The 22323-nt window shown below is 41.3% G+C and overlaps 1 protein-coding gene across 5 annotated transcripts in view; it reads left to right on the top strand.

Moving 5' to 3' along the window:
- Window positions 1–21853, top strand: part of SMARCD3 (SWI/SNF related BAF chromatin remodeling complex subunit D3) — a 76174-nt gene extending 54321 nt beyond the window's left edge. For 4 of the 5 annotated variants that reach the window (XM_082289044.1, XM_082289043.1, XM_082289042.1 and 1 more), the window contains 9 exons: window positions 3310–3432; window positions 5203–5298; window positions 5790–5891; window positions 7362–7523; window positions 11765–11862; window positions 16655–16790; window positions 18852–18974; window positions 20203–20304; window positions 20402–21853. In XM_082289044.1, the coding sequence (XP_082145170.1) occupies window positions 3310–3432; window positions 5203–5298; window positions 5790–5891; window positions 7362–7523; window positions 11765–11862; window positions 16655–16790; window positions 18852–18974; window positions 20203–20304; window positions 20402–20455 (996 nt within the window). In that variant the 3' untranslated portion in view covers window positions 20456–21853. The remainder of the gene's footprint in view (window positions 1–3309; window positions 3433–5202; window positions 5299–5789; window positions 5892–7361; window positions 7524–11764; window positions 11863–16654; window positions 16791–18851; window positions 18975–20202; window positions 20305–20401) is intronic. The other variant, XM_082289046.1, reaches the window with a different exon arrangement.
- The last annotated feature ends 470 nt before the right edge of the window (window positions 21854–22323 follow it).

Below are 22323 nucleotides of genomic sequence, written 5' to 3'. Positions count from 1 at the left end.
AATCAGCTGCCAGGAGAATAGTTATGGTAGGAGAGAAGGAGCTTGAGGGTCCAAAGTAACTGTTCTGGCTGTAGAGCCATGGTTCTGAAATTTTGCTAGGGATTTCTAAATTTATTTTCTTTAAATTCCACTGCACAAAGTATGCATTACCACTATTGGTGATAAGGGTATGCAGGGTAAGTTCAAGGGACATTGTCTAGTTCCTGGACCTGGAAGAGGAGACAATCAGGCTCCCAAAACCATTCTGAGACCAGAACCATTCCCAGGTAGCTCTTACGAGGAGCCAGTGGTGCTGGCAACACTAGATGTATAAGGAAGAGGTGGTAGTAATTCTGGAAAGGGCAGAAAAAGAAGGAAAAATGGAGCAGCAGCAGGGAAACATGATAAAAAATGGAGGCGCGGCAGGAAACAAACAAGATGTGGACATGATGGCAGCAGCTTCAGAAAGGTAGTTGAGGTTTGAATGTTTCTGGGTCAGTACAGTGTTGTGCAGGGCATGTTGGGCTGTTCAAGCAGTGTTCATGGACAGATGCCTCTTTCACAGTTTCTTATACTGCTCTCCAGAACATCTCTGGCAGGTCTGGCTGACTCTGCAAGTCATGCCTGCACTCTGAATGTCACGGAGTTGCTGGAATAAGAGCAAACCTGAAGAAATGAAGCATTTTCAAGGAGGTGTGAGCAGAGAAAATTTGGTTTACAGAATTTTTTTTTTTAAATTTTATTTTACCCAGCAAATGTCAGTTTTCCTTCTTTATGTTCCCTTATTCTGTGTTTTAATAAAGATTTTTATTAGACTTAAAGCCCATTTGGTGTTGAAGTATTCTTGCAGCTGTACAATTGCCCTACCTGACTGGTTTCTTGAGGAGTAAGAAGCAATGATCTTTCTGTGGTTGTATTTAAGAGATTATCATTGCCTTAATAGTGTTGCAAATTTGCAGTACCTTGGGCCAATATCTGAAGACAGCCCCCAGGGTGCAGGTTGGACATTTTGTTGTCGGATAGAATGTCTCTGCCCAGCAGAGGCTGGAGGCACAGCATGCCACAGTACAGACAGGTTGTCAGTAGTGTCTGTATCATGTTGGAGTCAAAGGCTAAATAGCTTCTGATGTAAAAGCAAGATACATAAAAAGTAGGAGAAATTATAATTTTTGAGATAGCCATTACTTAGTATTTTTATTCACAATTATTCTAAGTTCCTTTCTGATGTGGAAGTCAGCTTGTATATAGGTGTTACAGTCAGGAAATAATTAAATTTGAGAAAGAGAATTTGTTGTGTAAGACCAAGCACTCTAAATTGAAGAGAGAGATGCAGGAGAAACAACCAAATCATTTGCAGACTCAGACTCTGGCAAAGCAGGGAAAATACAGGGAAGCCAGCAGGAAACCAGCTCTGAAACGTAAGCTGTACCTGGCTTGTGCATGACTTGAAAGATGAGTGCTAAGGGGCTATCAAAGGGAAGGAGTGAAAGTGTGGAGGAGAGGAGCTCGATAGTTCACGGTTCAGTTGGGTATTGTTGTTAACTTGGTTTTAGGTGGACTGGACAAGACAGCTAGAGAGAAAGGGAGACATCTAAAACACTCAGATTTGAATAAGGATGTTGCTGCAGAAAATGATCTTAGTGATGAAATGACTTCTGAGGAAACAGACACGGTTCCTAGCTGGATATGGGGAGACATGAGGAGAGAAGGAGTTTCCAGGGTAAATGGGAGAACGATGATAATGTCTTTGGAAACTGAAAGAGGAGGAAATGGAATCAGTGATATAAATGTGAACTATCAGGAGAGTATCTTTGAGGAACTCTTAAGTAAAAGCCTGCTTGTGTATGTGGATACAGTTCTGCAAGTAATCCAGATGGGTATAAAATTTGGGAATGGTGCATAAAATGTGCAGAGTAATTTGAAGAGTTGTGAATTTAAAAATGTGAAGTCCTTCACAAGTCTGCTGCATGAAATAGAGACTTAGGGTCATTAAAATAATTATATTATGAAAGAGCACTTTGGCAACAGAAATGCCGTGGAAAAGGATGGAGAAAACATTGATTCGCAGGAATGTTTTTCTGCCTATCTCCCTGTTCTTACCTGTGTAAACCTGTCATTTTCTGTACTGATGGCACTTTGGAAAATCCTGTTCCCTGCCAGAACATACTGTTGACACTCAATTTCTATCAAACCTCTCCGTCACTGTCTTCTCCAGATTTGGCAAAATGTAGTAATTTTTCTGTTCCTCTTCAGCCATACATCTCTGCCTTCCCCATTCCTCTGTGCCAGATTATGCTCTACAACCTGCTGTATGTAACTTCCTTCTCTCCTATGTGTGTGTGAAAGCTTTACAAGATTGCTCCTTTCTTCTGTTGTTTTGTCTAAATTAACTTGATAACTGTAGCCTTTTGGACGTTGTGTTATACATAGGTATTGGAGATTAGAGTCCCAAAGTAATTTTTGGTAATAATCTTTTCTGGAATCCATGCATCAGACTTAATGGCTGTGTTTTCCACATGGTGCATGGCAGGAGGGGCGCTGAGAAATGACACGGCCAGAAGCCATTACACTGACTGGGAAACTTCAGGTGTTCTGTAAAAATGATAATGTGTAGGCATGATTGTATCTCTGACAGACTTGAGCACCTACCTCGGTGTTAGGAATGAGGCAGGGTGCCTCCTTCACTCCGGTCTCCCAGCAAGGTGGAACTGCAACATGTTTGCTGAGGGTGAAGGCAGGTGGGGTGAACAGGAGGGTAAGGCAGCCGGCGTGTGTCGGTGTGTTCAGGTGTGTCTGCAGGAGGATTATTACCAGATGCTGCATGATGGTAGAATGCAGATGAGCAGAGATGTGCCTGACAGGTAGTTTGCTGCATGAGCTGATTTGTGATTGCCATTTACAAATTTGAACTGATGCAACTGTGAAAGACATTTATGTTGCAATAGAGTTGCAGCTGAGTTTTAGCAATCTAGCTAGGTTGAAGCCAGAAAGGACATCATATTGTGCTTTTCTCACAGTGATTTCTCAAATATCTAATCCAGACCTACAGGATGTATCACTTCTCAGGCTTAGCAACCTCCTGTCTTCCTCCATTTACAGTGAATTTTAGTATGTTCGTATAGCCAAGAGTTTTTGAAAGGAATTTTCAGATTCAGCTCTTCAGTGTATTTTCTTACATGTAACAGAATCTTAAATTCTAATATAACTGGTGCAACTGTACAAAACATGGAGATTCTCCACCAAATGTGTAATTATCACCTTTCCTGTGGCTTCCTCAGATCTTGAACTTAAACTGGATATGTACTTTTCCCTTGTCTATGTGTATAACAGCAAAAGCGGAAACTGAGACTTTACATCTCCAACACATTTAATCCTGCAAAATCAGACGCTGATGACTCCGACGGCAGCATTGCTTCGTGGGAGCTGCGCGTGGAGGGGAAGCTCCTGGATGATGTATGACTTATCTCTGTTTCACTGGGGCTGGCAGGACTCTAAAGATTGTCCTTTGGGGTGGTAGGTTTTACTGGGGACATCAGCTGAGACAAGACATGTCTGAATGGTAGTGTTGGCTTGTTGCTGCTGGGAAGGCACCATGCCCAACCCAAGTGAGGGATAAGGCCCTAGTGGGAATGTTGGAGAGTGCAGCAGAAAATGAGGCAGATGTAAGGACAGGACAGGTAGGAGGAAGTGGAGATAAGAGGGCTGAGATGAATCCCTTCAAAGAGGTGGCAGGGTTCAGGTTACCACAGGTGTGATAATTCAGGCCTACAGCAAGCATTGCATCTTGTGAAGAGCGGGATAACAAGGAGAAGGCAGTACTTAACATTGTACTTAGGGAGTACAACACGATGTAGGAATGGTTAGAGCAAGGATGGAAGAAACATTTTATCATTATGAAGTCCTCGGAAACCTCAGTGATGGATTTAGCTGTCCTTGGGGAAGGCTGGACTTTCCTAATAAATCATGTCTTTGAATAGACTTCACAAATAAGTGTTTATAGGCTAAACAGATGGAGAACATGCATGCATGGAGAGGGCAATGCTTTCAGTCTGTCTGGAGGTAACTGTACATGAATCAGAGTCCTCCTGGAAGATGAAGTGGTGACAAAGTGCAACATCTGGGAATTGCAGTTAGACAAATTCAGTTTAGAAATTAGAGCATATATTTCAATAAAGAAAGATTCTTTATTGGAGCAACATAGCTTTTCAATTACCGGCATTTTAAAATAAAATATTATCTGCATGAAATACAAAGAAATAAATTGGAATCCTGTGGCCTGTATTCTGTGGAGAGTCAGATTAGGTAATCACAGACCTTCCAGTTTTTAATGTAGACAGTATGAGCTATGTAGTAAACAACTAATACTGATAATTAAGTGAAAAGGCAAAATGTAAAAGGAGATAGTTTTGCTTCGTGCATGACCAGTCTGCAAAATTTAATGTAATCTGATAAATCAGACCAAGAAATTAGCATTCATCAAAAAACCCCAGGCTGTTAAAAAGAAAGGTATACAGAGGCCTTAGGATCGTAGAATGGTTTGGGTTTGAAGGGACCTTCAAGACCATCTCATTCCATCCCACTGCCATGGGCAGGGATGCCTTCCACTAGCCCGGGTTGCTCAAAGCCCTGTCCAACCTGACCTGGAGCACTTTCAGGGATAGGGCAGCCACAGCTTCTGTGGGCAATCTGTGCCAGGGCTTTACCACCTTCTGAGTGAAAAATGTCTTTCTTATGACCAGTCCAAGCCTACAGTCTTTCATTAAAACCATTGCCCCTCGCCCTGTCACTACAGGTCTTGGCAAAAAGTCTCCCTCGATCTTTTTTACAAGCCCCCTTTACATACTCCCTGGAACCTGCTTTTCTCTGGGCTAAACAACCCCAGCTCTCTTAGCCTGTCCTCACAGGAGAGGTGCTCCAGTCCTGAGATAATTTTCATGGCCATTCTCTGGACCTTTCTCATGCATGCCATCTTCACCTTACAAGCCAGTCCTTTTCAATAACACTTAAGAGTCAACGAAGTCTTACCTAAAGTGTGCAGTGTTCCACTACTGTTGAGATTTTTGCATCTTGCCCTGTGTTTGTCAGAGGGAGAACTCAATTAGATTGATCACACTTGTGACTTATATGGGATTTAATGTTCAAGACAGAGAGACTGAGAAGAAAGTCTAGGACACAAACTAATAAATGCAGCCTCATACATGTCTGGTTCTTCTGCTTGTACAGCTCAGCAAACAGAAACGGAAGTTTTCATCTTTTTTTAAGAGTTTGGTTATTGAACTGGACAAAGATCTTTATGGACCTGACAATCATCTTGTGGAGGTGAGAAGGTTGTGCCCCCTTTGCATACAAACCAGTTACTGGCACACATAAACACCTGGTGCCTGTTGCCTCCCTTGTTTAAGGGACCTTGCATTCATTATTTCATTTAAGGTATTTTCAAAGTTTTCAAAATTCCGTTCTTCATAAGAATGTTTGGTAAAGGAATCTACTCTAAAAATGTAGATGGATTAGTGATGTAGTGCACATCTTAGAACAGAATGTATGAAAGGATGAAAAAATTGTACACGTTTTTCCTAACAAATAAAGTGTGCTAATAGCAGAGCGGGTTCTGCACTAAAGCCGAATTGAAATGACTGGCGGGGCGGAGGGGTGTTGTGGTTTGGTTTTGTTGTTGTCAGGTTTCTTTTTTAAATTGCCAGATCTTCAGAAAGCTTGTACTTGTCTGATTCTAACATGGTGTACTGTGTGAGATGCACCTCCATGGACATCAGTGGAAAAAAGACCAACAATTTTGCTTTTCTCTTTGTTAGTGGCACAGAACTCCCACGACCCAGGAAACGGACGGCTTCCAGGTGAAGAGACCTGGGGATGTCAGTGTGCGATGCACGTTACTTCTCATGTTGGACTACCAGGTCAGTGCACTGCTGTCGGCGTGGAAAATACAGCCTCTGGGACCTAGTGCAATGGAGCAAATTCATCTTGTCACATACATCAAAACCCAATGTACTTGAACTTGCAGTGTCACGTGGTCCATTGAAGTTAGAATGATACCAAACTGACAGATTATTTAAAATCTAATGGGGACAAAACAAGTGAGTTTCTAATATAGTCTAGCAAAATATTGGTCTTGGTATTATGATAATTAGTATTTTTATTGTGCACCTGAAGAAAAAATAAGCATGTGGTTCTTTAAAAAAAATTCAAAGGAGTAGCTTTTGCTAATGGTACCTGAACTGTGTAGCTGTGGCAGCCTTACCTTGGCACAAACGATGGACGCTGCAGTTGTGGAGCTCACTAATCTGACTGAAACCATCTCTGGAAGAAATGTTGCTGTCTTAAGGAAACTGTTAAGAATGCACTGCTGTGAGTAGATGAGATCCCCCTTTTCAATGACAGTTCAGGCTCAGATGCGTTTTGATGGTATAACTTTTAAGAACTTGTTCTCTGCCACCTTCTTTCCCCTCCAGGCAAATAGCATCTATTCAGGATATAGACACTCCATTTTATGTTAACAGAGGGAAAATTTTATTGATTTTGTGGAGCATATGGGCTAACTGAAATACTGATATAGGCAGCGAGAATTTTTACTGTTAAGACAATATAATGATGTTTGTTATGCTCACCGTTATTATAGATTTATGCTTTAGAATAGATGTTCTTTTATCCTTAAGTCTTGATTTGTTATAAAGCTAGCTTTGGGTGACCTGCCACCCATCAGACTGGTGAATGCTAAACCCGAGTATGAGTACACACTTGAAGAAGCATCAAATTCCAAATTATCCAAGGAATTTATATTACTAGAGATGGTAAACAGGGAAGTTGAATTGTATCACTGAGATCAGGAAAAGAAATAAAATACATTGACTGGTTGTGGCCGGGTAAATGTTTTGGTGTGCACCAGAATGGTGGGAACATGCCTGAAAAAATAGAGTTCCAAGACAGTGTGTGGATATGAGACAGCAGTTACTAGCAACTGTGGAAGCATCATCCTGCCTTCCTTCTCGCTCTCTGTGGTTCATTTCCAGTAGTTCAGAGGAAGGGCTGTTCTTTTTCTTCTCCCATTCCCAAAAGTAAACATTTGCATCAGTGTTGTAAAGGAAAATTCTTCCTGAGTCTTTGTGCAAGTTTTTATTATTTGAAGTATGCGCTACAAGTAGTCCATGTGCATAGCACGGGTACAATGTCCCTCTTCCAGAGTACCAGATTTCCAGAGTTGTATTTTGTGGTGGGACACAAAACCAGAAATTTGTATTTTTGCAATCTCTGCCACTGAATGGGATGCTTCTCCTGAGGAGCAGAGTCCCCCGAGAATTAAAACTGAAACTTCATACTTGTGTATCTGCTTTCCTCTTTATTGCCACCTCCTTCGCTTTCTGTTCCAGCCTCCCCAGTTTAAATTGGACCCACGGTTGGCCCGTCTGCTGGGGATCCACACTCAGACACGCTCAGCCATCATCCAGGCTCTCTGGCAGTACATCAAAACAAACAAGCTGCAAGACTCCCACGATAAGGAATACATTAACTGTGACAAGTACTTCCAGCAGGTAACTCTTTTTTAGACACAGTAGCTCTTTAGAAGCAAACTGTAACATCCAGCCACAAATTTGGGATAAATGAAAATGACTGATTTTTATCGTCCCTTAATGATTTGCAGTATCCTCAGTATTGAATGGCTTTCAGCAGCCACTACAATTAATATCATTAACAGCCTCCCCATGTGCCAGTGTTGTCAAAACCCCCTACATCTGGTGGTTCAGCACTCCCACAAAAGCTGTGGCCTTTCCAGGAAGGACTTCTGTATTGATTTGATGGGGTTTTTTCCTCCATTGTATCATTTTATACTAAGAAACATGAAATATGTTTTCTTCCCTTCTCTTTCCCTGTTCATGAAGGAAGAAGACATGAAAGATATAATTGGAAAAGCTGTTTTTTCTTAAATCTTCTTCAGATAATGAAATGATCTGCATGGTATTTTGAAAGTAGCATGTTGAGACTTTTTGTCTTTCACAATGACCTCTAGAATTAACTGAGAAGGCCACTTAAAAGCACTTCCACCCTTTCTGTAAATATGATTATGGGGGTTTTTTTTTGAAAGGTAGTGTTAACTGAGCTATCACTGTCTTACTTGGCTTTTTTTTTCTCTGGCTTCAGGCTCACATGACTTATTTTGAAAGTAATTGAAAGTAGGGTTTGTGACATACTTCTGTGTAAGGAAAGTACTGGCAATTACAATGAGTAATATTTTAGTGAGCAATGAAAGTAAATGTTGCAATGAAACTTGTGTCCTAGTTTTCAAGTTTTTATTTTCTGTTACTAATTTGCCCTACAACAGTTCAAAGTAGCCAATGCTTGAAGTAAACTTAAAGACAACTTTGCACATTTGAAAATACCAAATGCAGCAAAACAACTGTGAGATTCATGGGTATTTTTAGGAATATAGAACCAAAGTGATCAGGATTATATAGTCACTCGTTTGTTTGGGTTTTGGTTTTTTGAGAATTACAGCATACAGTCTCTTTCACATATAGTGAAAATTCCATATTAAAACCACATAAGAATTTTTGACAAAATGGCAATGCTGTTCTCTTGATTAGATTATTTGATTTCCATTCTTTATTTATCTGTAGCCAGTTTAGACTGAGTTTTGTTTCTGCCAGCCCAAAGATGAAATGGGAAAGGGGAGGTGAAAAATATTTGAAAAATCATGAGCAGAATGAAAAGGTGAAAAAGGAGTAATTTTTTATATTTTGGTCAATAGTTACAGTCCATCAACTAAAACTAGCAGGTAGCAAATTGAAAACAAACAAAAGGACTCAAGCATATTTAAATTTCAGAACTCTTTGCAATACAACCTTGCAAATGCTACAAGTGTATATAGATTCCAAAAGTGACAAACCAAAGGATGAAAAATCTTGGGCTGTTTTAAATGCAAATTTGGAGGTTGGGAGAGTGTTTTTGGGGAAAAACCAGTATATGTTTCTCCTGTTCTTATATTTTTCCTTTAGTATCCACTTTTGGCCACTACCAAGAGCAGGATACTATGGTAGATTTGCAGCAGAGCCTTTGTATGACCCTGTACGGATGTACATGTCTTTCAGTAAGCAGGAGGGCCTTCTCAATTTTATGTATTTTCATTTTCAGTTTAAGAACTTTGCTAGAATAAGAACTTGTTGAAGCCATCTTTTCCTCATGCACCTCATTAGAGATTTATTCGGTCTTAGGTCTCCTTTGTCTTAGAACTCTGCAGGAATGCTATGATACCTGATAATTGTCTTCTCATCCTCAGAAGATGAGTCAAGTGAGAGAGTTGGGAAGTAGCTGATTGCTTTTCTAGAAGACTGAACCTCACACCCCGCAAGAGCTGGCTAACCTGGAATAGTTTCATAAGAATGCAGTGCTTGCACAGATTTAAATCATAAATGGGATTGTTTTGAGTATTTCTGTTTTCCTTAGGTCTCTGTCAAAACTGTCCTAATCAGCTGATCTTACTTTCAAAACTGACGCTACTACTTAGGAATCTGAATCCACTTACAATAAACGAAATATTTAATGATGAGGTTTTTTGGTTTTTACTCTAATACTCTTAAGGTTGAGAGATGGAGGGCAAAGGAATGGGGTTAGTAATGCCTTCCAGTCTGATAATATTTCTGTAGATTATATAGTTTTAGCCTCATAACTCCTGGGGGAAAAAAGCGTTGTCCTAGCCAGAAGTGTACATATCACTTAGGGGAGCAGTACATAGGCACCAGTGTCTCTGGCATTCCCCTTGAGATACTGGTCTTCTCATTTGGTATGTCAGCTTTTCTGCATCCTGCACTGCTGCACTGTGGTTATATCTAAGGGCGCAAGACAGTACACACGAGAAAATTATCACTGAATGAGTTGCCTGACCCACCAGCATCACTGTAGCCAGAGAGGCTTTCAGAGCCAGGGGTTACAAGTGTAGACCACTAATTCCAGTTAGGCAGGAATATGAGAAGCTCTAGGAAAATTCCACCTACCCTTAGTTTCCAGCCTCCCATCCTCCTCTCGCTAATGTGTGTTCTTGATCCCTTTTCCCTTCTTAAAGCTCTTGTCGCTTGGGCTTGCATCCATGTTAGGAGTTTGACATGAGTGTTGAGCCAGTGGTGACAGCAGATTAGATGGAGCTTGGTGTGGAGAGATTTTGGGTGGGAATTCCACAGTCATCTCTATCAAGTGTCAGAATTCAGAACTCAAGTAAGGAGGAAGCTGCAGACTCATTAGGTTTTGTTACTTCCTTGTTCTTCAGAGACTAGCTGGCTGAATTCCTGGATACAGGCAAGTCCTATAAATCCGACAGATTTTAGAATTGATGAAGACAGATCCTTTTCTGTTTAAAAACAGTTTACATCAGCAGGGAGATTTGAAATCCACTGTGTTACAAGCAAAAACAAGAAAAAAGTTTCAAAGGTATTTCAAAAGCAATAGAACCTTGCAAATACCCAGAGCTGGCTCCTGGGTATTTCTGCTGCCAAATTCACTCACTTGAGAAAACTGTGAATTTCAAAAGATACCCTATCTGAGGAACCAGAGCATCTGACTTTGTATGTCTATTCTACAACCTGATAGTCCTTTCTTTTCAAGCCTGCCTGCATCCTTTGTCTCTGGAGCTGCAAAGCTTGTTTCTGTTTACAGATACATACTATGAGTAGCGTATCTCTTCTATCAGGTGAAAGTAGTTTCCCTAAGAGGCATTTTCATTGGCATAGGCCTGAACATTTTTACAAAAACTTCCTCCACATAAGGGCACATTTGAAGGCAAATGTCAATATATATAGAAAGTTCGGGTTTGTTTGGGTTTTTTTTAAGGTCAGTTTAAATGGAGTATCTTTAGAGAAAAGTCTGTTTGCCAGTTCAGAGCATTAAAAATCACAGTAGGAAACAAAGGCTGTAATTATATTTCCGAAAACTCCAGGTATAAAGAGTGTTTCTAGATTCATGGCAATGCACTACAATTACAGAAAATTTCCAAACTCTACATCTTTTAATGCTTTCCAGAAGAAAAAAATTCTTTTTTTCTGAATTCAGTAGAAATTCATTGTGTGATTTTCAGGGTTGTCCTATGCAGAGGCAGGAGCTGAATTCAATGACCCTTGTGGGTCCCTTCCAAGCTAGGATATTCTATGAGTCTATGATTCTGTTTAGCTTCTGGACCATAGTAAAGAGAAGGGGTAACCATGAACCATTGTTGGGAAAGGGGTGGTTCCCTTCCAAGAGGCTGTTCAGGCTTTGGTTAAAAATAAATAATATCCCCTTGGCTTTATTTTTCCTTAATCCTAAAAACCCCACAAATTGCAAGCGGTTTTAAAATCCAGAAATGTTTTCTTGTATTTTTCTTTAGCACAAAATATCACAAGAAACAAAAAGGCAAACTGTTTTTATGTTTTCTCTGGTAAAAAAATACAATTCTCTTTACAATGTGCTTTTGTAAACCTTCAGTAAGACAGGGAGTATTTGCTTCTCTCCCATCATTGATACAGCTGATCTTCGTGTCTCATTAAAGAGCACAATCTTCACATGCCCTGCAGCATCTAAACCAGAAGTGAGACATCTGAAATTGTCATGACTTGATGGATATGTCTGCAAGCCCAGATGAAAGTACCACAGCAATTTACAGGGACAGAAGTGACCAAAAATTTAATCTGTGCAAACCTGAATTTCAGTTTTCAAAATCACCTTCCTTAATTGCCTCAGTTCCTTGTGAGCTGCAGATACTGCAAGATAGGCTTTGGACAAACAGCATTTGTTGTTTATTGTGTTCCAGATCTTTGACTGTCCACGGCTAAAGTTTTCTGAAATTCCTCAGAGGCTCACTAACCTACTGCTGCCACCAGACCCGATAGTGATAAACCACATCATCAGGTAAGCTGGCTGGTCAGCTCAGCACTGCCATGTGCAAAACACTCACTAGGTGAAGTACAGAAACAGCTGCAGCTAGCTGTAGGGACCATAATCCAGTTTTTACAATTTCCAGGTGAATACCTGGGACTTTGTTGTGTGTTCATTCTATGTATCATTCTAGTTTGTATAATTCTGAATTATTTACACTAGCATGGAACCAGTTTTCTAGGAGTCTGAAAAACAGCTTTTATATTTACTAGAATATGATTGAGAGAGTTGGCCAGGCCTTTTCCCTGAGGAGAGAGCAGTGACAGTTTGAACCCACAAAAAGAGATAAAAAAGAAATTGAAATGAGATATTGTACCATGGGCAATCATTCTAATCACTGATACATTATGTAAAATGTACAACATTAGGATTTCAAATGCAGGGCCAGTCCATGCATGCTTTGTTGGGATTGGATCAGCTCTTTGACTGTTAGTCTTATCCTGAAAATGCCAAGGAGTCAAGAGATCTCCAGAGATTTCCAACAAAGAATGCCTGGATTCAGAAGAGGTCATTGTGACCAAGATACTGAGCTCTCATATCCTTGTCAAAACAGATGTCTTTGTGGCATAGCAGATGAAATACGACTTTCAGCTCTCTAGGGCTCTTCCAGCATGTGCCGTATTTAAGTGACAACTGTGTACATGGAGGAGGGGGATAAAGAGATTTCTGGGGATTGCAACTTTGCTGTTCAGATGTTTCAATCTTTTCCAAGTTTCTTTGTGGTCTGGGTCAAAACTCTGATTCTGGGTGTTTAAATGTTATTGTTACTTAAGCACAGTGATTTGATCTCCTGGAGAATATTGACAGCAAATGTTTCTGAATTTGCTTGAAATTGGGCTCTTTATTTTAAATTTGTAACATATGTGATAAGAAGTTTAAATACTACATAGGCTGTGAAAATAAAATTTGCTTTTTGATTAATTTGAATATATCAAACAGAGTAATGACAAGGCAGCTTGGCGGCCGTGCAGATTGAGAGCTGCGTACGTACTGTCATTGGATGCAACTCAGTGACCTGTCTGATGGACCACAAAAAAGCTGAGGTCCTCGGAGATAGACAGTCATTGCTTAGAGAAAAATGACAAGGAACTGATGATGATGTTTCCAGGGGCAGAGAGATGGCAAAAAGGTTCTGGAGGAAGTGTTTTTTGTCAGGTACCAGCTAAAGACCAGGACTTTGTATCTAGTAGCATTCTCTGATACACTCTATGCACTACACAGCACCTGACAACCTTAAATGGCACTGATATAACGGTGTGGAAAAAAGAAGAACTAATTTCCTGAGAATAGGCAGTACTTTTGCAGTGAAGTCTTTACAGTGTCAGGCTAAACTAAAATAAATCTGGAAGTCTATCACTGAACTTAAACAAAGTAAGTAATTTTTAGACTCATAAGGTCACAGGATAATTTACAGTAGAAGGGGTTGCTGGTGGTCATTGAGAGCTCCCCCATCCAAAGTCAAATCAGGTTCAAAGTCTATCCAGGATACTTAGGGGCCTGGTTCAACCAAGCTTAAAATAGGGTCTCACAAATGCTCTGCCCTGTCCCCCTGCATTCAGTTTTTCAGAGTGAATGTAGCCAGCCATTGAAACAATATGCCAACTGCCTGTCCTGGTTTAATCCAGTCTTCAGCTCAGACTCCCCATCCGCTTGTTCTCTCTTGAGCAGGGCAGGGGGGAAGGTTGAAAAGGTAAAAGGGAGAGAATTCATGAGTTGAGATAAAGATAGTATAACAAATGATGATGATGATGATTGTGATGAACAAAATGCAATACAAGTGATACAGATGAAAACTATTGCTCACCACCAGCTGATTGATGCTCAGCGAGACCTTGAGCAGTGAACACCTGCCCAGTTTACTGCTCAGTATGGCTCCACATGGTTTGGAATATCTGTTTGGTCAGTTGGGGTCAGCTGTCACAGCTGTGTCACCTTCCAGCTCCTTGTGCACCTCCAGCCTCCTCACTGGTGGGTGGTGCAAGGAGCTGAAAAGGTCTTGACACGCTGTAAGCAGCGATAAGCAATAACAAAAACATCTCTGTGTGACCAACTGTTTCCAGCACAAATTCACAACACAGACCCATACCAGCTACTACTCTATCTCAGCCAAAACCAGCACACTACTACAGGAAATTTTTCATCACTAGTGACTGTAAATATATGTGCTCTTAATTGAGATAAATCCTCAGGCCTGCCTTTTACAGGAAGATCAAGTAGATCACAATTATTCATTCTAGTTTTAGAGGCTATGCACAGAGACAAAAATGTGAAGTATTCTAAACTTATTCTAGAAATTTTAACAGTATTGTAGAATCACTCTCTGGGCAACAACAACCTTCCTTTTTGAAGAAAAAGGAAGAAAATATACAATGGGGTTGAAGTGGATATAAAGTACAGATGAATAAAAAGTCTCTGATCTTGACAAATGTTTTAAATACTAGGTAGACTCAAACATACAGAATGCAATTAAAAATATTGCATTTTGTAATGGTTTCTGATCCCCATGATACTGAATGCATCAAATTTAAAACTGGTAGAAGTAGAAACTGGTAGAAATCTTCTTACCTGAGCTCAAGCTAGAACTGAAGATTTTCTTGAGTTGCACTTCTAATTGCAGCTGGCACACCTGAAATCAGAGGTAAAAAGAAAAACCTCTGTGGGATTTCCGTTTCCGCAGAGAAGCGAGACATCTTCCACACTGTTAAAGGACACAAGCAGACTGCAAGGCATAGCTCTCCAATATTCTTCTAGTACGAACAGGTTGTCTCTGGATTCCCCCTTTTTGACTTACCATCATGATTTTTAAACAAACCAATTCCTTATAGGGAGTGAATTGGCCATGCTGCAGTGAATTTCTGTTGCCTCTCACCCTAATCTCAGGCACCTCCAAGGGGAGGCTGGCCCTGTCTGTGCTTCACCAGTCCATATGGCAGTCGCACTCACCCAGGCGATCCCCTTTTCCCTTTTCTCCTCCAGGCTGGAGAAGCTCTTGCAGCTTCTCTCGGCAGGTCTGTGCTCCAGCCCCCACCATCCTACTGAGCCTCTGCGGGCCTCGCTCCAGAGTGTCACATCTTTGTGGTCCTGTGCCCACCAGTCCAGATCCAGTTTCACCAGCGTGGCATAGCAAGGAAGAGCCTCTTTCCCAGGCTTGATGGCAACACCTGTGCTAATACGGCCCCTTTTGCAGCTGACCTTTGCTATGGCTGCCTTACCTCACAGACTCCTTCTGCACTTGTTGTCTGTCCAGCAGGACCCCCAAGTCCTCTCCTGCCAACCTGTCTTCTACCCTGCCGATGCCCACCTGTGCCCCTGCACGGCATCATTCTGTCCCAGGAGCAGAACTTCTCCCATGCTGGGCTCTACCATGCTGAAGTACCGTCCTGTTTCTGCGGCCTGTCAGGGTCCCTCTGAACAGCCCTGCTGCCCTGACTGACTTGGGCTCAGGACCCTGGGAGGCCTGAGGACAGGCCTTAACCAGGAGCAGTGGAGCCAAAGACAACATGGAGCTTTCTCTGTGGCTTTTGACAAGAGCAGCAGAACCAGACCCAGACCTGGGTTTTCCTTAGCATTCCTTCTGCTGCTGATCTTCTTGCAGGTGGCCACAGCATCACAGATTCTCAGAATGTTTGAGGTTGGAAGGGACCTCTGGAGATCATCTGGTCAAATGCTCTTCCCTGCTCAAGCAGAGCCACCTGTAGCAGGCTGGCCACAGCCATGTCCAGATGGCTTTTGAGCGTCTCCAACATGGGAGACTCTGGGCTGGGCGAAAGGCAGATGGGCTTTGAGGGTCTTACTGCAACTTGTGCTATTGCTTGGTCACCCTTAGAATAAAAACGTGTTTCCTGGTGTTCAGATGGAGCCTCCTGTGTTTCAGTTTGCACCAACTGCCTCTTATCCTGTCACTGAGTACCACTGAAAAGATCCTGGCTCTATCTTCCTTAAACCCTCCCTTCAAGTTTTGATAAGTTCCCTCCCCACCAGCCTTCTGTTTTCTAGGCTGAATAGTCCCAGACCTCTCAGCCTTTCCTCAGCTGTGAGGTGCTCCAATGCCTTAATCATCTTCATGGACCTTTGCAAAATTCTCTCCAGTAGTTCCATATATGTCTTGCACTGGGAAGCCCAGCACTGAACACGGTACTCCAGGTGTGTCCTCACCAGTCTTGAGAATAGAGAAGGATCACCTCCCTCCACCTGCTTACAACACTCCTAATGCAAATCCATCCTTGGAAGTTCTTCCGCTCCCCCAGCTCTGTCAAGCTCAATTTGATCCTGAGCAAATTTTTTTACTACCTATTGCAGATGCACACAACCCACACATTTCACAGGTAGTGTTGAGAAGCCAGCATTTTTATATTGCAAGTGACAGTGACAAGTCTGATTTACCAGCTACTGCACTGAAGACTGTTTTCTAGTTAAGAAACTTGGTCTAACAATAAAGTAAATGTTAAGTCTAACTGTTGGCAAATTAAATGTAAATTTAGGTCAGGACAAGCCAAAGGATGATACTGGTATTTAGCGTAACAGGTTTCAGGAGGATGTCAGAAATTAAATTTGATGGTCCGGGCAAAAGCTCCAGCTCAAAAGTCTGTGAAATCCAACCGATAAAAGATGAGAGAATATGCAAATGTATAAAGATACCCTGTTCTTAAACTTTTCTCACAGCATCTGCAACAGGCTTTATTGAAGAGTGTATTCTGGGCTGGATGGATATTTATTCTGATTCATTTATGGCCGTTCTCATGATCTTGTGTTATACTCTCCATAGTGTTGACCCCAACGATCAGAAGAAGACGGCTTGTTATGACATAGATGTAGAAGTTGAAGACCCATTAAAGGGCCAGATGAGTAGTTTTCTTCTCTCAACAGCTAACCAACAGGAGATTACAGCATTGGATAACAAGGTATTAGCCCAAGAGTAGTGTGCTCATTGTGTAGCTTCATGTGGATTTGGTGTTATGTGTCAAAGACAGTAATGTTGTGAGACGGGGACTTGCACTTTCAAGGGATGAATCAGCCAAATGCAGTGGGAATACATAGGGCTGAATGGCATTCCCACTTAGGATTTGATCCAGGGCCTGACACGGTTGTTGAGGTGATAGAGTTTCACAGGTAGCGTACCAAGTCCCCTGACACTTGAGAACCACCTGAACTGTACGACTGTAACTTTTCATTGAGAGGTCATGATATTTTGCTAAATTGCAAAGCCAAAGCTAGGAGAATCTCATACTCAGGTGTGGGTTTTGTATTCATAACTGCAGAATGGCTCTCTGCGTTAGGTGGAAATATGGAACATGCATGGCGGAAAAATCACTTGGAGCAGTTTGGCAGTTTTAAGTGTTAGTGGAAGAGGATTGTGTGCACTTCAAATAATAATACCTGTCTTAAGGCAGTGGTGGGCTTTGCAGGCTGTTTTAGGGGTTTGTGTCCTATGGGCTGTTAGCCAGTTCTGGCATGTGTCAATGGCTGGTTTGGATCGGTAAGGGATAAATGAAACTGCCTCCTCAGATCAAGGCCCAGGTTCTCTTTGTTTACTTCTGATAGAAACAAATATGTTAAACTCTGGTCTTCATGCAATTTTGAAGGGGATCTGGGCACCAGCAATGCAATGGATTCTGGTAACTGTTGCAGCATCTTTTCTGTCATGGCTCTTGAGGAAGGTCCTTTTCAGCAGGGCAGCTGCTCAGTCAGTCGGTTCCCAGCCAGCCAAGCTTGCAAGCAGCATGTGTAGGGTTATTCTGTTTCCAGTTCCACTCACCTTTTCAACCGTGTCTGTGTCACCTCTTTTTTGAATATTTGCTACAGCACAGTGCAAGCTGTGATCAGTGAAGTTACTGAAGTCACTGCTGCGTGAATGAGCACGGGCTGCTCCTGTTACCCTCTGTGCATTGCATTGCTGTGCTGCCATGGAGTCCCCTCCTGGGAATTCAGCGCATGCCAATGGAGTTCACTCCACACAACTACAGTATTTTCCCAAAAAAGGAATGATTTAAAATGGACAGCAGCTCTCTTAACATACCACATAGTACTTACACTAGTGGCCTTGATGGCATAGCCAGATCAGAGGAGGATTATTTTCTCCCACGTGCTTGGTGACCTTAGCTGTTTTGGCAAGAGAGATGAATACATGAAACAAAACAAGATAGGTTTACTATTTCAAACTAGAATGTTAGAGGAACAGGATAGCAGAAGTTTGCTTTTGTGTTTGTCTATGTGTAAATGATTCATGAACTGTTCTCCTCCTGATCATACTTGATGATATTATCCGTTATGGGACCTTGACTTCTCTTCAGTCTTCATTTTTCCCCACTAGTTAATACTCATTTCTTCCGTAATATTTCTGAAGATACGATTCATTTTCTATAAACCTACCCATGATTTCTCATTGTTCATGCTCTTCTTTTTGCAGCCAAAAGTGAATTTTACAGGCTTTCTCTTAAGAAAAAGTCTAGAAGTCGTGGCTGTTCATTTGACATGGACTTAATCAGGAAAGTGCTAGAGTTTTTAAGGATTACAGTAGGATATTGAAGATATGATGATGGTAATGGTAAACGGGAATAATTGATTTCTTTCACTGGGCACTGTTTAACTGCATACTTATGTAGCACCTGTCCTCAAAGATCCCAGTCTTGGCAGGCAGAATGATTCTGCACAGGAAATTATTACATTGTACAGTGACATGGCTTAGCTCTGCATGCCATGCAGGAGTTCAGTGCAGGAAGTGAAGGAGAATCCTGTACATACTTGTATTGCAGAAGTGCAAGTGAAACCAAAATGTAGTGGCAGGATTGCAGTTAAGTTGCTGCTTTTTGAATTGAAAAACCCCTAGGAGCCTGCACAAGTCTGTGGTGTAGAATTGTCACCTTTGTACATGACCAGGAATGCAAAGATAGTAACAGCTGACCTGATGGTCACTGGAGCATGGGAGAAATTAAAGAATATCTGCTTTGGTTTTTTTCTGTCAGATTCATGAGACAATTGAGTCCATAAATCAGCTAAAAATACAACGTGATTTTATGCTGAGTTTCTCCAAGGATCCTAAAGGATACATCCAAGACCTTCTCCGGTCCCAAAGTAGGGATCTTAAGGTGAGCTAAGGTTTGAAAAAGAATGAATAGTGGAACCAGAATGGAAGAATTTTATCTAAATGTACACAGAGTGTATAGCCAAACATCTAGGATGGATAATTGGTGGAAGACAGACAATGAGTGGACTACAGCAATCCCTGAGTAGACAGTACGCAGGAAAGACAGTTTAGGTCGTATTCTGGTTCCAGTAGAACAGCGGTGCTTCATGGGAGTGGTAGGTCAGCTTGTGGCCAGACAGTAAGCTCAAAATGCAGGGCTTTGTTGATGTATTCTGTAAATTGAAAGCTGTGTAAAACTCAGCAGGAGCATCCTATAGTACGAGAACACAATTTGTGTGTTTTGTTGGTTCATAATTTAATCTATCAGCTGTCCTTGAGCTTATCTTTGAGATATGCAAGAAATGGAATGCAAAGAAGTTCAGTTGTTTGCCAGCAAAAATTAATCATTTGTTCCTCATAAAGTTTCACATTTTCTGTCTTTAACTGAGATGCCTCAAAATCAGTTGTATTAACGAATCCATTAAATTATTTTAATAAAATCATTGTGTCTTTCTTATGTAAATGCCTATTGTTAAGTGAATAGTCTTCCAAAAATCTACTGTTAAGGTTATGGTTATTATAATTTACATTGTATTCAAAGGGGACAGGCATCTGAAAGAATGTTTACATAAAGCAGACTTTGACTTGAGGAACTTAAAACAAAGCTGTCGCGGAGCTTCTCTAGCTATATACATGGAATAGTTGTTCAGAGTTTTCCCAACTAGTCCCAGAAGAGCCTTTTCTATAACGTTCTGCCCTGCTAGCATCAAAGGTGTGATTCCACAACACTGCTTTGCAAAATATACCAGTATTTACCTTTGATTCTGTGATGCTGGAGACATAGTCATCAGAATTCTATTTTTTTATAGAATGGTTCCAACCCCCTTGCTGCTCTATCCCTGGAGGCAGATTGGACAGGGCTTGGAGCACCTGATCTAGTGGAAGGTGTCCCTGCCCTTAGCAGGGGGTGGAACGAGATGAGCTTAAAGGTCCCTGCCAACACAAACCATTTGATCATTCTGTGATCCTGTTTTGGCAGAAAGCACACATTGTCCATTTGCTTTGGGCTTTGAGAACAGTTCTGACCATTTTTATGTGTAATGTAGATAAATTTTCACTCTGGGTAACTCTGCAAGTTTCTCTGTGTGGTAGAAGAGCTATGGTGAAAAATGGGTTTATTTTTGTCACAGGTGATGACTGATGTGGTTGGAAACCCGGAGGAAGAACGCAGAGCCGAATTTTATCACGAGCCATGGTCTCAAGAAGCTGTGAGCAGATATTTCTACTGCAAGGTATGAAAGAAATATCCACACTGCTGACTTAAAAATGCATCTCCTGCCACTGAGCAATTTAATCTGCTAAACTGTACAGTGTGTCTTTTTCTTTCAGATCCAGCAGCGCCGACAGGAATTGGAACAATCTTTGGGAGTGCGTAACACATAAGTACTGCTCACAAGATTCCATTGGCATCATGACCACCAAACCAGTGGACTTTTCAGTGTTACTTAGCTCACTGTTACACATGGACCTGCTTCCTGACTGGATGAGAACATACCGTCAACACACCAGTTAGAACACCAGCTTTAGAGTGACCCTTGAAAATCTTGCCCAAGATGGGTGTCTCAAACCATTCCAAGCCAGAGACAGCACCATACAAGTGTCAGTGTGAAAGAAGACTAAAGGTTCACTCATCAACGCACGTCATTAAATTTTAGTGGAAAGTTAGACATTACACAGCAAATCCTAATGGGCTATGCTTAGAATCATGGGTGGCACTGATGGGGGAGGTCGAGATAGGTGTTCTAGGAGACCACAGATTTAGAGAAATAAATGCAGTTCTTATCCTATGGTACCTAAGAGTCTCAAACAGTAACTTATCTGGAATTAGACAGGATTGTCTTTCTTATAGCTGTGGAATGCTTTATATTCCTGAATAGAGTTTTTATTCCAGCCGGACCAATGCAAGAAGCTATCTCCCCATCTGAAAGAACTAACTAGGAGGATTTTCATCCCGGAATGCAGAGCCCGTCTGGAAGAAAGACTGAGAGAAAGACTGAGAGAAAGAGACTCATCCCTGGGATAAGAGCTTCTTATGCATCCCTAATATCAGTGGTATTAGCAACAAATGAGGCATTCTAAGAAAATGGAAATAATGTAATGGTGCTTTGCTGATGCCTGCCTTTAACACAGCAGATATTAACAATAAGTATGTATGTAAAATACCAGATCACTTAAATGTTTCTCTGTGTGCCTGTAGGGTTCATCACTGAAAAGAACTTCCTAACTCTTGGTGCAGAATTCAAGAAGCTTAACTTCATGTAACACGGTAGTTTTTTCTTTACTTCAAGATGTTAGCAGAGGCCCTGGATTGGTCTCACATTTTGATCATAGGTGAACTGCCTCTTACTATTAATTATTTAGCTCTCCCATACATGGTACGTGCTGGTTATTTTGGATGCTCTTGAGTTATAAAGCACTATCAGCCTTAAATAGCACAGAGAACATATCCCTTGGAAATCATCTTCTTTGTAAAAGTACGACAGATTCAGACTATGGGAATTTATAGAACAATTACTTGGAAGCAGGGACATCTTCCTTAAATCCTTCCCCTCCACATTTTTTGTAGTGCACAGATGAGTTGTAATTAAAGGCCCAACATGACTTCTAGTCCAAAAAGCAGCTGCCAAAGTATAACTCTTGTCTGTTTCATATGGCACTAAAAATGCTCTTCCAGGTTACTCCTTTTCACCTCCTTTCTTTCACTTCCTTGGAAAAAGAATCAAATTCACATGTGGTATGGAAGGAAGGCAGCTCTTCTGAATAAATGCATTTTTTTCTCTAGTACTGTGTTTTCTGCTGTCTTTGCCAATTTCTCTCTTAGTTTAACTTAAAAGTTTCTTCTGTTCAGTCACAGAAGAGATAGTCTTCTCTTTACACCTTTGTTTAATATCTTTGTTTTCACATTAATAGTGCCATAGCTTTTACTCCATCCGTTGTGTTCAGAGATGTCTTGGAAAATATGCTTTTGATTGCATTTACGTGATGGCAGTACTCTCACACAAAACCTGTTGGTGTGAGAAAAAGTATGGCAGTATGTCATTGCCTGAGGCCTTTTACTGGGAATGGCTTGATTTGGAATTTTCCCCTTTTGTGTTAAAACCTCTTTTCACAGTAAAATGTGAAATCCTGCAGTCTTAAACTGGTTATACTGAGGGGCTGTGAGGCTGCCACAGTGATTGACTTGAAATGTTACTTAATTTAGGACTCCACTAATTGGGCTACAAGCAAGCATTATGAAGAGAAAACGGTGG

This window comes from Coloeus monedula, assembly GCF_965178545.1.
Source record: "Coloeus monedula genome assembly, chromosome: 1".
NCBI lineage: Eukaryota > Metazoa > Chordata > Aves > Passeriformes > Corvidae > Coloeus > Coloeus monedula.
The sequence above is the reverse complement of the archived record's forward strand: the minus strand, read 5'-3'. Positions and strand labels throughout refer to the sequence as shown.